This window comes from Selaginella moellendorffii, unplaced genomic scaffold (genome assembly GCF_000143415.4).
Source record: "Selaginella moellendorffii unplaced genomic scaffold, v1.0 SELMOscaffold_8, whole genome shotgun sequence".
Lineage (NCBI taxonomy): Eukaryota > Viridiplantae > Streptophyta > Lycopodiopsida > Selaginellales > Selaginellaceae > Selaginella > Selaginella moellendorffii.
Window position 1 is genome coordinate 2,629,482 of NW_003314269.1, and position 14,514 is coordinate 2,643,995.

At 40.9% G+C, this 14,514-nt stretch overlaps 1 protein-coding gene and 1 long non-coding RNA gene across 2 annotated transcripts; one reads left to right on the forward strand and one right to left on the reverse strand.

Moving 5' to 3' along the window:
- Positions 1-765: 765 nt before the first annotated feature.
- LOC9635745 (tetraketide alpha-pyrone reductase 1) lies at positions 766-2,133 on the reverse strand. The gene is made up of 6 exons (XM_024672068.1): positions 1,975-2,133; positions 1,738-1,901; positions 1,471-1,659; positions 1,258-1,420; positions 1,010-1,199; positions 766-936 (listed from the first exon to the last, which is right to left on the reverse strand). The coding sequence occupies exons 1-6, from the start codon at positions 2,087-2,089 to the stop codon at positions 795-797; spliced, it is 963 nt and encodes a 320-aa protein (XP_024527836.1). The 5' UTR covers positions 2,090-2,133; the 3' UTR covers positions 766-794.
- Positions 2,134-2,446: 313 nt separating this feature from the next.
- LOC9632303 lies at positions 2,447-2,834 on the forward strand. Its single transcript, XR_002992045.1, has 2 exons — positions 2,447-2,606; positions 2,677-2,834. It is a non-coding gene; the product is annotated as an uncharacterized LOC9632303 (long non-coding RNA).
- The last annotated feature ends 11,680 nt before the right edge of the window (positions 2,835-14,514 follow it).

Here is a 14,514-nt window from a genome sequence, read left to right on the forward strand (position 1 = left end):
TCCTTCCTCATCCACGCCTATTGCCCTCACTGCCTGCTTCCTGGGCGACGTCATCCCCACGCTCACGTTCACGCTGAGCAGACCGCCAGCTTTCCCAATTATCCCTGGCTGATCGACCTGTTTACACAGGATGACCGATCCCTCCAGTCTCAATGCTAAACTCCCCGACCCACCACCACCCCGTGAACGTGGACTCCACGTTGGAGATCTTCACCACGATGCTTTCCAGCGGCTGGGCCTGGGTGCTCCCCCCTTCGGCCGTCGCTGTTCCTTAGTAGGCTGATGAAGGCGTCCGAAGATGCTTAAGGTGGTCCAACGCGACAATGTGATAGTTACTCCGGAAATATGTGGAAGCCTAGCAGCATTCCTCATGGCTAACAAAATGGAGACCTTATATTGCCGAAGCTATTGACGTGGAAAGCTTTCTGCTACGCTCCAATGGTTTCCTCCAAGGTTTGCCAATTTCTCCAGGTTTTAATAGCCGGCGGGGGTGGAGTCAAGGACCATCAGCTATAAGTCCGCCCGGCCACCGGACGATCTCGACTCCTGGTACCTGGTCGAGCCAGTGTAATAAAAAACACAAACCTAGACTTGCCAACTTGTTGGTTCGACAATGACACCGCATCTCTAATATGGAGCAATGTCAGCAATAAAAAAGTTAAACAGTTGCCACACATGAGCTCATGAACTTGCGGAGACAGAGAAAGATATTACTCTTCGACATTTATCTTCTATTGAATCAGAGAGATTTGATTCGAGGAGAAAGTGTGTTCGTGTTATGTAAACCCTCTAATTCAAGTTAAGAGGCCTTTGCGATCCAAGCTCGCAATGCAATCGTCAAACATTTGCTCCAGTGACTTGAATTGGAGCCCAAGATCGTCTTGAAGCTTTCTGGAGCTGAATCCCTTGAAATTTGCCGGAAAGACAACCTCGATCCTGCAAGAAGGCAAGCGAAGGCATGAGTATAAAGCTACGAAATAAAACTAGTCTTTTGTTTGCGTGATCTTACTCGTCGGTGGAGGCGATTGGGAGCTTGGGATAACGCTTGGACATGAAGCTGGCGAGCTCGATAGCACTCATGTTGATCGCAGAACAAACGTATCTTCCACTAGCATTGGGATTTGTATAGGCAAGGAGGTGAGCTTGAGCAACGTCGTCGAGATGGACGTATCCACCATGATCGAACCACCGCTTGTCTCCTACAATGTGTTTGGAATCTCAAGAACTTTTTTTTTTCTCGAGATTGAAAGGCTTTACCTTTGAGCATTCGGACAATGTCGGCAGTACTTGTGGTGGCGCTGGACGAGAGAAGTTCTCCAACGATTAAGCTGGGAGAGATTGTGATCACATCTAGGCCGTTGTCTTTCCCAAACTCGAGTGCTGCTTGCTCGCCTAGAGTCTTTCCCAGAGGATACCACATCTAGACTTGAAAATCTTGTAAGAATGAGCTTATGGAAATAAGAAACTTGCCTCAAGCTCACGGCAGTAGTCTAGGGAGCTCCACACCGACTCATCCAAGACGTCATTGGGCTTGAAGCCGTCCCTTACACGAACAGCACCTACGGATGACGTGCACACCACTCGCTTGACTGTCGTGGATCTTTTGCAAGCATTGAGCACGTTAAGAGTTCCAAGCAGGCATGGATCCACAATCTCAGTCTGGAAGAACCAAAGAACAGGTAGAAGTTGTAGACCAAAGATGCAGAGAGCTGAATAGAAGGGGTCAAGCAAAGTTACCTGCGGATCCTTCTTGTAGATCACAGACACGGCAGCCGCAACATGGAAAACTCCATGGCAGCCTTGGACAATATCGTCAAAGGCGCCTTCAGTGACAAGGTCGGCGCTCTTGAGCTCCAGCCTCTCACTAGCCCCTGGAAGCTTCCACAGGTGGGAAGTCTCCTCTATCACAACAAGAGAAGCAATTTCCAGTTACAATCAATCCGCATTCTTGTCTTCCTTCTCGTTTCTACGTACCTGACTCGCGTACAGTCCCGACAACGTGATATCCCTCCTCCAAGAGCCGCTTCACGAGCCAAGATGCCAGGAAGCCAGCAGCGCCGGTGACACACACCTTCTTCTCGTTCTCCATCGCCCGTTGACTTCGGCTCTCTCACACGATCAGTAGCAAAGAAAAAATTCTCTCAAACCTTTCAATAGTGAACAGTGTACCCCAATAGCACTTTCATTCCCTTCGCTTGAGCGATGATCTTCCGGAGATTGTCTATCAGCCTGTGATAGAAAATGTCCTAGAGTTTGAGAAACCACAGCAAGGATGGCCCCGATTCCATGCTCGGCTTTGCTTCTTGTCCGTACCCATCTACACAAGCATTGATCGTTGCAATGCATTTAGGAAATGCATTCAGAGGTGGTCAAAGAACTAACAGTTCGGGCGCCAATGTTTTAGGGTTTAGGGTTTTAAGGATTCCTCTGCCCGCATTTCATCGGCGCCCGCCAGTCCCGGAGATGGGCGACGCCACAACGAGATGGCCGCCGACAAGCCATCAATACAAATATCCCCGATTGCGCAAGAAGCTCCGCGCTGGAGCGGTGAGTACGAGGACAAAGGGCGCGAGACAGACTCCTCTACGCGTTCGTTTCCCGAAGAAGTACCTCCTCCGTTCGAGCTCCAAGGTTTTCTATTTTTCTAGTTTTATGATTTCTCTATGTTTTGTTCAGGAAGTGACGCTCGAGAGGCTGAAATAGTATATATTGAAAGGAAATATCTCTCCCGGGAAGAAGATTACCATCAAGACACTTCGCGCACGAACACATTTTTTTACTTTTTAACTTCCTGTTCTTCCCGACTGAAAAATATGTTCTTCTTGACTGTGCAAGTATATTGAGGATGGGGTTTTGCTGCTGGGACGCGGTCTCAAGGATTCCGAACATTGAATTCTAAGGAAGGATTTGGTTTGTTTGGAAATAGGTTAGCAGATGCACTACGGTTGCTGGGATCGCAATCCAGCAACCGTTCGTAAAGTTCACGACACCGGTCACTGGTTCAAGCTTAGTTCCCCAAGCTGCAAGGCCCAAACCAAAGATTGCGCCACTGGTTAATCGCCCCGTGAGCCCCATTCTACCAGAAGGCTTTGTTCTCAAAGCTCCAGTTTGTGGTCATCCTTGGCCTCCGGAAGGAAAGAACACCAACAAGACTGACAACGATGAAACTAAAGGTGGCGGTGACAGTTAAAAAAGGTGGTTTCATTTGGAGAGATCAGACTTACGGGGAGATTCAGTTTCTAGCTCTATAATTCTTTTCATTTGATGTGGTTCATGTTTGATTTGAATTTTTGCGTTCTTTTCTCTCTTTCTTTGTGGAATGTGGAGTATTTTCCATTGAGAACAAGAGGTAAACTCTACTGGCCTCTTTACCTATCGTTTTAACTTTCTTTACGCTGCCAGCCTTCATAAATTTGCATGCAGGGTCTTTACCAAGGCGGCGCTAGCAGCTAGTGTCTTGCTCTTTCTAAAAATCTCCAGCTCTTCGGCTGTGAGCTTTTGTTTCTCCGCAGTGAGGTCGATCGCACTCCCGACGCCATCGCCCGTTAAAGATCTAAGAACTTGTGAGGCATTTCCAGTCTTTGATCGTTCTTCCAAGCCGCATTGAGCCGAGGTGCGTTGATATCTCGTTTTTTCTTGCGTGACCTCATCGCTTTTCGAAAGGTGAACCATAAGTGGAGACGATGGTTTCGAGTTCATAGAAGAAGGGGAACTCCAAGGCCGTGATGCACCCGCAAGAGACGACATGGAGCTTGATCTGGTGGTGGTTTCTCCTACTGCTGCTAGCGCCGCGGTAACCTCGAAAGAAGCTGGCGCTCTCTTCAATCTCATTGAGGTGAAGCAAGACCTGAGCTTTGTGGAGAAGGTGCTGCTGTCGAAGTCCCAGATCTTCCAGCTCTTCAACAAGCTTGCTCATTCGGATGGAGGATCAGCGATGGTTTCTCGACACGAGCCTTTTGGAGGCTGTGTGCTGGAGACGGTGGGTTTTTACGAGAGCAAGGGGTTGATGGTGGACATCTTTGCGAGAGAGAAGGCTTTCGTGGAGGAGGACATCGCCAAGCTGAGGTCCGACCAGCTTCCGGCGGGTCTTTACGGTGCCTTGCACGGCCGCAAGCTCTTGATCTTCTACTGGCAGCCGAGCAAGAAGTTCACGGATGCGAGGAGGAGCGACATCTCTTGCAACTTCCTACGCTACTTGGTGGAGCTGTGCGACGTGGTATATAGCTGCATTGAGCTGGAGAATGCTGGCCCGTCCATGGCCTCGATTGGCACGTCGAGCAGCAAGAGAAAGCGGACTCAGCGGCTCCAAGTTTCCATGGTGAAGTCGAGCGACAACGTTTTCAACGTCAGGAGAGGCTTTCGGTTGCCTGCCGGAGGTGGAGCGTCGAGGCTCTCTCCTCGCAAGCTTAGCTAAGGCTTCCATCGCACTGGGCTGCTTGAGACCTCACACGATCACGCGACCGTGCCACCCGAGAAGCTCAGTGAAGTCGTGGAAAGCTGGGGGACGTCCAGATCGACTACACGGAGATGAAGGACGAGGACTGTATCCTTTTCTGCGAGAGCGCCATGCCAGATGTTGGTCAGGAGCTGTGTAAGGCATTGGCAACTCTGGATGAAAAGATTGGCGCCTCAGCTAGCGAGTTTTCTAGCATTGAAGAGCTGTCGAACATCAAAAAGGAGGAGGTTCTCTCGGTGTTTGCAAGTCTGAGTGCTTACCTGAGGCTCGTCTGTCCGTGGGAGGAAAAGCTTCTGGCAGATGGCGAAAACCGGGCCTGCACAAGCTCGCTAGACTTCATCAAGTATCATGAAGGGTGGAACGGCCAGTCCATAAAAGCTGACGGGAAGGCGCTTTCGGAGATGGGGACGAAGCTGCTGGAAGTTCTAGCAGCGGACAAGAAGAAGAAAGTGTTCATTGGATCGAAAGTCGCGGTGGAAGGCTATGACGGATCCTTCGTCATTGCTCGAGAAAGCAAGAGGTTTTCCGGGACTATTACTTCTGGGGAGACTTTCACCGTAATCTCGAGGGATCACTCTCGAGTGGACGCTCAGATCATAACAAACTCCGGCGGTGCTCGTGAGGTTGTTTCATCCGACAACTTTGATCTCCTTGTCGAAAAGAAAACCGTGTAAAAAAACGCCAGGTTTCACTCGGTGGATCATCCGGCAGGAGACCATTTCAGGCAGTGGCCTGATTTCTGTGCGGAACAACTGGGACTCGCGCTCCAGAAGAAAGTCCAGCTTGCAGCATCTCTGACGGACGAGGTGGCTGTCACAGACGATTGTCTTCTGCAATGCATTCTTGCGGACTGCCTGGACGAATTCGATAGCGTGGAGTTCAACAAGAAGCCAGGCTTGATGACACTTGCGAGCTCATGAAGACTGTGACGCTTTCGGATATCCGTGTCAGTCAGCTCGAAGCACAGGTCGTCTTGTTTGGTAGTCAAACGCATCTCCTGATACTTGACGAGAACAACGTCCTCCAGTCGGTCGTGCTGGATGTAACTTTGGCGTCTCAGACTTGCCAGATTTGCCTCCGCGACAAGCTTGGCTCTGCAGAAGAAACAGCCAAGCTGTCGAGCTCTTGCTACGAGCTCGATTACCTCTACCACATCTTCAACAAGTACGCAGTGAGCCTGCCTCTGCTCAGAGCGTCACCGAGGTGCATTACATTTCGCATGCTCATCAATGGATCCCACAACGGTATTGATGCCGAAGTCGTGAAGCATCCTAAGATGGCGCTGGACAATCTTCGTTGAGAGAAAGTAAAAGAGGTTCTAAACATGGACATCTCGTTTGAGGCTGAAAACTTCTGGATTTTCTAAACTAGTCCACATAGAAGGTTTCAAATCTAAACTAGTCCCTAAATCTAAAACTACACTACAAAAAGAGTACCTGCTTGTGCCAATCCAAGTCGAGAGTGTGAACATGAGCATGAAGGTGTTAGTCCCATGCCTTTGTTCCCTTGAAGGCGATGGGTAAATAAAACATTGCCGTGAAGAACCAAAGCGATAGGCAGAATGATAATGTATTGCAATATATTTTGTATTAGGGATAAGTCTAAAAAGATTTTAAATCTTATTTTTATAGTCTCTACAAGGTTAGAAATACAATTCTAACCTTGAACCTCTCAAGGAGTGCACGGATTCTTTCTTTTGCTGTGAGTAGCTCCTTATTGAGCCTTTGCATTTTCCTGTTGAAACTGCTATGCAAAGTTGAAGGATTCCTTACAGGATTTTGGAGTTGAAATTCCATGGTTGTGGGTGCTCTTGATTGTGGTGTTCAGTTGCTTGAAACCATCCTCGAGTTAGTGGAGAAAAAGGAAAAAGGCAAGCTCGGAAGTTCAAGCTTAGAAAAATAAACTTGAGAGGTTCAAAGTTAGGATTGTATCCTTAACCTTGATGTGAGTAGTAATGATTATAAAAGGAGGACTTACAATGTTTTTAAGCTTATCTCTAATACAAAATACATTGTAATATATCGTTATTCTACCTATCTCTTTGGCTCTTCAAGGCAATGTCTTACTTACCTACCACCTTCAAGGGAACAAATGTGTGGGACTAACACCTTCATGCTCGTGTTCACAGTCTTGACTTGGATTGGCACAAGTAGGTAAGTGCACTCTTCTAGTAGTGTAGTTTTAGATTTAGGGACTAGTTTAGATTTGAAACCTTTTAGGAAGATCTCATGTGGATGTTTTCTTCCCAATTTAAAAAATTTAGAGTTTTTCACTGGTGACTATGGTGGGATAAGGCAACATGAAGAGCTCATATGATAGAGCAAACCAAGATGATCATTTCCCCCAAAACTTCAAGAAAAATGGACCAAAGACACATAAGAAAATGGTGTAGGAAGAAAAAGACCCAAAAATCAAGAAAAACAAGACCGTAAAAGAAAAATGGTGGAAGACCATGAAGAAATGAAGAAAAAAATGGAGTGTAAAACCAAAAACATGAAGAACATTTAAAGATTGAAGCCACCTAAGTCATGGAAAACTTGGAACATACACGTAACTGTTTTTGGCGAGAGGTTGAAGAAAGTGAATATTCCAAGAATTTGTGACAAAGAAACAACCAAAGAAAAATTCTAGTGGCTGGAGATGGAAGAAGAATGAAAAAGCACAACTGCCCATTTGGAGACACAAGCTATACAAGGTACAAGAACTGCCTTTTATGTAGTTTCAGAAATTGTGCAAAACCATACAAGCAATGCTATCTAATATGGCGATGCAACACTTGCAAGCAAGCAAAAGCAAGACTCTAAATCAGGGATAAAAATGCCACAGCAGAAGAGAAAAAGAAATGAGAAGAAATAACTCAAGAAAATGACACTAAAAAGAGTGACGATAGTTTTAAAAAAAGAAGAGAAATAAAGGTTCAGATGCTTTCTAAAACTCTAAGAAACAATTTTGTGACTCTTTTACAAATTGTATAGCAAATAGGAAAAATGCGAGAATGAGGAAATGTTGAAAGAAAAGTATGTTTACTTCGATTTCTTACAACTCAAAGAACCCTAACTTAGGTGTATCGAGGATACATTTTTTAGCAAACAATTATTGAATTCCTAGGCATACATAAATATGAAACTTCTTATAAACTCATGAATTTGGACTTCCTGGGAGGTCACCTAGCCTAGTACTATTAGGACGCTTAACCCCAAATATCCTAAGACCCTTAACTGATTGGAAAAGGGGTGCACTTTTGTTCATAGGCCTTTTCCCTTTATATTTGAATTCATATGGATCGTCTTTCGAGTCATTCCTTTTGATTGCTTATAATCTACCATGCTTCCTTGCAAGTTCATGCCCTCATGAATGGAAGTTGAAAGTGGGAGCAAACTGGACCTACCAAATGTCAATCAACATATAGTGTGATTCCCCTAGCCAATTAACAGAGTCAAACCCAAAACTACTCTGATACCAAATGTAAACTCTTGAATTTAGACTTTCTGGGAGGTCACCCAACCCAGTACTATTCAAACCCAAGGACGCTTAACCCCAAATATCCCAAAATCGTCTTTCGAGTTGATCCCTTTGGTTATTTACACTTTTCAATTATTAATGTTTGTTTTCAACACTGATTTGATGAGAGTTACAATAGCAACAGAGTGTGGAACCTTTAAACCACAAGTTCGTTAGTTTGTTGACACTCTTAGATTTAAATTTTTTGAAGAGAATGCAAAATTACTTTATTGACTTCTTCAAAGTCCTCTTGGTGTAATGCTACCAACAAGCACTTTTATCAAACTATATGTTATAGCATATTGGCATTGTTTAGGATGGACTAGAATAACTGGAGAATTAAGAAATCAAGGACAAAGCAATCAACAAATTCGAATTAAGAATTCAAGTTCAAGAAATTGACAGGAACCTGAACTTGAGTCAAGTTCAAGGGAACAACTTGAAAGCTCGAGGATTACAAATCAAAGGAAGAGAAATTTAAGATGAAATCACAATAGGCCAAGATTAAATACAGTAACAAACTTCAACTTTGACACTGAGGTCCAACATTGAAACCCCAGCTTAGAGATAAATATCACTCACAACCAACAAGGAAGAGTGTGTCCAAGAAATCTCAACATTTGAAGGAGTATTTTAGGAGATCTTGTGTCAAGATTTCAAACTTATAATGCAAGAATATTAATTGAGACTATACCTTGGGAAGTTCACGAAGCAATCAATTCTGATCGTGAAAGAGAATGTGCTATACAACAGAGGGAAGTTGAACAACACTGGTAAGTATAGAATCAGGGAAATGAACCATCACAAAATCAAAGACAACATGTAAGGCAGAATCAATGAGTTAACGAAAGAAGTTAACAAGATCAAGAATTCATTTGATAGACACGAGACATTACAGAGTTGCAAGAAGCAAACAAGCAATTACTAATTGAATACAGAAACATTACTTTAGTTTAGTTTACAACACATTAGATCAAAGAGATTTTACACTTGACGAAAGTGCGATATATGAGCTTACCGGCCTCAAGATAAAGGAAGGACTGTCCATACTTTAACATATGGACATCACTTGAGACAAGAAACATACAAGAATTATGAAATTAGAACCCTATATCATCTGAAGAAGGTGAGGTTAGGACATTAAAAGTACAATCACTGCTGTATTTAACATTTTCAAATATTACTAAATATCAAATTTTTTGACTAGGAAACACAAACGCTCATAGTGAGAGCTCACATTCTAGTACAACAAACACATTGTAAGAGACCAAAACAATTGTTCAAGAATTTAAACAAGATTGGACTATTAAAAAGAGTTGCAATCGTTTGCATACCTGCTTGATCCCAAAGTTGGTGAGTAGTATCTAATATTACTAGCAAACAGCTATATCAATCAATTTATGACACAACTGACCTCCTTCCAACAAACAAAATCATGCTTACTTACACCACCAGATTTTTCAAATACAAGACATTTCCTGAGCTAGACTCAGGAAAGTGACCTCAAGAAGAAACTTGGGAAGAATTGAGAAAGAAACACTTAATTGAATACTCAAGACACAAGAGCTTGACTTCGCATTTATGCAAGGATCAAAACTTGCAAAAGACTCATGACATAAAAGCTTGACTTTGCAATCTATGAAGAACAACATTTGACTCAAGACAATTTAGGCAAAACACAAATTCAGGAAACTTACCTTGACATTCAAGTCGAAAAGACCCAATCAAGATCCGAGAAAGAGATCTTTAACAAAAGAATCGAGAAGTGAAAAAGGAAGAGATAGAAAAAGAGAAATTAGAACAACAACAGTAACAAATTTTAGAAACGATATTAGAGAAGTACAACAAAGAGGATAAACAAATTCAAATTGCCGAGTCGAACAACCCAGCCAAAGATAACAAAGAACCAAATATTGAAGACGCCCTAGAGTTTGAGGCATTTGAAGAAGCAAAATACACAGCACTAGAGTTTTACTCAATCCAAACTCATTAGAACAACAACTCAATCAACAAAGTCTATAACTTCAAATGGCAATCATCAACCCAGAGACAGCCATAGAGAACATGATTTCCTATCCCATTTTTACTGGTGGAAAAACTGAAAATGCAAACTAGCATTTTAAACAATTTGATCAAATTGTGAAGATAAACAAACAGAAAATGCATGAGAAATACTTTTCCCATACACACTTAAAGAAAAAGCACTCGATTGGCATAATACACTTGATCATGCTTTGACCCATGACAAAAAGGTCACATAATTCAAAGAGCAATTCCAGACCAATGGAACTTTAGAAGAACACTATGAAATCATCAAAAACTTCAAGCAAAAACCACATGAAGGAATTCAAGATTACACTTGAAGATTTAAGTTTCATACAAAGTGCTGCAAGGATTTGATAACAGATAAAGGAAAGAGCTTGTCATATATCCAAGGACTTGAAGAAATCTATAGAAACATGGTAGCAATTGCTGCTACAGCAGAAAATCTAGATAATGAAAGTGTTGATACATTCTCTAAAGAAATCCTCACAAATTCACAAAAGCTATACTTTCACAAACTGATGATAGTTTAGATGATGAAGAAGAGGAAGAAATACACATTAAGACAAAGAAGAAAACACTAAAAGACTAAAACTTGAAGCATATAATCAGGAAAATCTCACAAACTGAACTCAAAGGAGTGTGGTGTACAAAGTGTAAAAATGAAGGACATACATATTTAGAATGCAAATTTTAGCTTCCAAAGTGTAAAATTTGTGAAAGGGAAGGCCATACAGCCAAGAATTACTGATACAGGAATATAATGGAAGTTTCAAGAATCAAGAATGCTCCTCGTCGAGAGCCCAATCCTCGATATCAAAGAAACTAGAATCAAAATGCACGACCACCACAAAATCAACCTCCAAGATATAGCAATTATTATCAATGTGATGATAATTTGTATAATCAAAGAGGAAACTTTTACCATCGAGACAATAGCAACTATAATAGAATACCCCCTCAAGATCAATGACCAAAAAATTATATTGGAAACTATGGAAGAAACTACAATGCATATCAGCAACATGATGGACCTCATGACAACTACCAACATCCTCCCCCACGAAATTACAATTATGATCAAGAACCATATTGGATTTACACCTCAAACCCAAAGTTACAATTATAACCAACAACCAGCACCATAGCAAGATAATTGACTCTGACAACTTTACCAAAATGCAAATTGCAAAATAACTAAGGAGTAAACAATCAAGTTCCAAGGCCAAGACCACAAGTAGCACGGAATGTTGAGGTGGAAATTGACGAATCACAAACTTTTGAAGAACCAGCAATACGAGCTATCACGAGACAACAATACAAGTATCAGCAACCAGATAATCTGGAAGAACAAGATCACGATGGTAAAGTTGAAATTATCCAAGACACCGAGTGGAAGAAAAACAAGAAAATACTTCAAGCAATTCAAGCTGAATTGCAGGAACAAGAACTACAAGTAATCGAAGATCATGACAAACAATCAAATGATCAGGAAACAACAAGTTTCACTCAAGAAGAGCACACCTCACTTGTAGAACAAATACTGCAACATGGAATCACATTTACCCTTACAACAAATACTTCAAATAGCACTATATCTTAATAGCCAAATACTTACGATTTGTCATCCACGAATTCCTGAAGCTCACACTCAAGAAAAGCAACTTCTATGTAAATCTTAAGTAAAGATCCATCTTGGAGATTACAACGATAATGTACCTTGCATCAACCTCAAGATAAGCAAGAATCAAATCACTGGAGCAATATTTGATGGAGGCTCGGTCGTGAATATAATTGAGCATGGTATGTGTAAAGTAATGGGACTTGGACCCATACAAGTTGCTCCCTTCAATGTTCGCATGGTAGACCAACATGTCGTAAGACCAACTAACATAATAAGAGATATCACCATTGGAATCAAAGGACACAAGTTCAAGATCAACTTTGTGGTATGAAAAATGTCAATTGAAGAATCATCTTACGAAATTTTGCTTGGAAGACAATGGCTAAATAAAGCAGTTTATGCTCAATATTGGATGGACCATGAAATTTGTATACAATCAGATAAAGGACAAACAAAGACAGCTATGAATACAACTAGGAAAATTCCAAAAAGATTTCAACCAATTCAAGCCCAAGAATACAATTGGCAAGAAGGCTTGGATGACCTTGAAGAAGTCAAACTCCTTGAAGCTTACCTAGAGCTATAAGTTTTTCAAGAAATCTATTTACACCATGTACTACCAATAGTGTATCAAAACCAACACAACAACTTAAACTCGATGGACCAAGCACTCCACTCTACAAAGCTACAAGCTCAACGTCAACAAAGATTAAAGATAAAATAACAAAACGAGAAGCCAACTCTCAAGCTTGAACAACTACAATCTAAAGAATACAACATTCAGATCAATGATAATCTAGCCCTACAATCTGGAAATGATGAATTTACACCCCAAATTAACCTCAATGAAGAAACTGAAGAACTCAATCTCGGACCTCAAGAAAATCCACACAACATAATCATAACTGCAAATCTTGACAAAGACTTCAAGATAAAAGCTCAACAACTATTCATAATCTACAAGGACGTTTTTGCATGGTCATACAAAGATCTCAAAGGAATACCATCGGAATTATGTATACACTGCATAGAGTTATTACTACAACTTATCACATGAACCCAAACTTTGCTGATAGAGTCAAAATAGAACTCAACAAACTACAAAATGCTAAATTCATTTACCCCATTAAGAATGCACAATGGTTGTCACCATTGGTTATTATCCTAAAGAAGAATGACAAATTGCAAATTTACTAGCATCTTTGGAGCAAAAGATAAACACCTTGAACACTTAGAAAAGTGTTTCATTAAATGTCGACAAAATTGAGTTGCACTTAATTCAGAAAAGTGTATTTTCTTTGTCAAATCAGGAATATTACTTGGCCACATCATTTGTAAAGACGGAATTCTTATTGACAAAGCAAAAACTGAGGTCATCGTCAAAATGACTCCACCTATGGATTTAACGAGTTTGAGAAGATTTCTCAGAAAAATGGGTTACTATAGATGATTTATTTAAGATTATGCAAAGATTGCTAAACCACTCATGGAGCTACTTAAGAAATCTCAAGTTTATACATGGACACAAGATTGCCAATTGGCCTTTGACACACTTAAGGATAAACTTACAAAAGCCCCCATACTAGTTCAACCAGATTGGATTCAGAAATTCATTGTCTAAATAGATGCATTTGATTATGCACTTGGAACTATACTTTGCCAAAGAAAAACGATAATAGAAACCATCCAATATACTACGTGAGCCAAAGACTTTCCCCATTGGAGATGAACTATACAACCACGGAAAAAGAGGTATTAGGAATGGTCTATGCACTCACCAAATTTCAACATTACCTCCTTTCAAACAAAGTCAAGATCATGGTTGATTGCCAAGCACTCTTACACTTACTCAATAAGACAATATTCATTAGAAGAATGGCAAGATGGTTTCTTCTACTTCAAGAATTCAACTTTGAGATTATTCACAATCCAGGCAAACAACATACACAAGCTGATTATCTTATTTGAATTACCATAAGGGAACAAGTCATGAAATCCAACGATGATTTACTTGATTCACACCTTTTTAAAGTCACAACTCAAAGAATGCTCAAGGATATTTACAACTTCTTGATGACAACTAAGATCCCAAATCACTACTTCACAAACGATCAAAGGAAACAATTCGTCTTGAGAACATGATGATATTCAGTTATGGGAGGCAAACTATATAAGCTTGGACATGACAACATCTTAAGAAGATGCATAGAATCACAAGAAGAGATTAAGGATCTACTTGATGAAGACCGACTATATGACAAAATGGGTAAAAGCTCTCCCACTAAAGAAAGCCATAACAAAAAATACAGCCAAGTTTCTCTATAAAAAAATTATAACAAGATATGGATTACCACGAGAAATTGTTATAGATCAAGGAACATATTTTCTGAACGAAACCATCAACATTCTTGTTAAAGAATTTATCATCAACCATAAAAAGTCAACACCATATTACCCACAAGGTAATGGATAAGCACAATCAACAAACAAAATGCTCAAAAACATACTCAAGAAAATAGTCAAGACAAACCTTAAAGATTGGGATGAAAGAATTTACGATGTTCTTTGGGCTTACAAAGCTACTTACAAAATTTCAACAAATTCTACACCTTTCAAGCTTGCTTATGGCCTTGAAGCATTAACATCACTTGAGGACACAATACCATCCTTGAGAATGGCCATTGAACTTGAAATTAATCAAGAAGAATCGATCAAGAAAAGATTTGCAATACTTGAGAAACTCAATGAAGAAAGATTGAGTGCAATATGGACAATCGAAGCAATACAAGCTAGAAGAAAAGTTTATCACGATCACAAACAAGTTAAGAAAAACAAAGCGCATTACAAAATAGGAGATCTTGTATTATGGTATTGTGGCAATGTGGATAAA

What these genes read in the sequence shown, in the direction of transcription:
- LOC9635745 (XM_024672068.1), bottom strand. Translation starts at nt 2,089, where the DNA reads ATGGAGAACGAGAAGAAGGTGTGTGTCACCGGCGCTGCTGGCTTCCTG. An exon ending in CATTGTCCGAATGCTCAAAG is followed by an intron (nt 1,200 to 1,257) that starts GTAAAGCCTTTC and finishes AACACATTGTAG; the next exon opens with GAGACAAGCGGTGGTTCGAT. An exon ending in CCAATCGCCTCCACCGACGA is followed by an intron (nt 937 to 1,009) that starts GTAAGATCACGC and finishes GCCTTCTTGCAG; the next exon opens with GATCGAGGTTGTCTTTCCGG.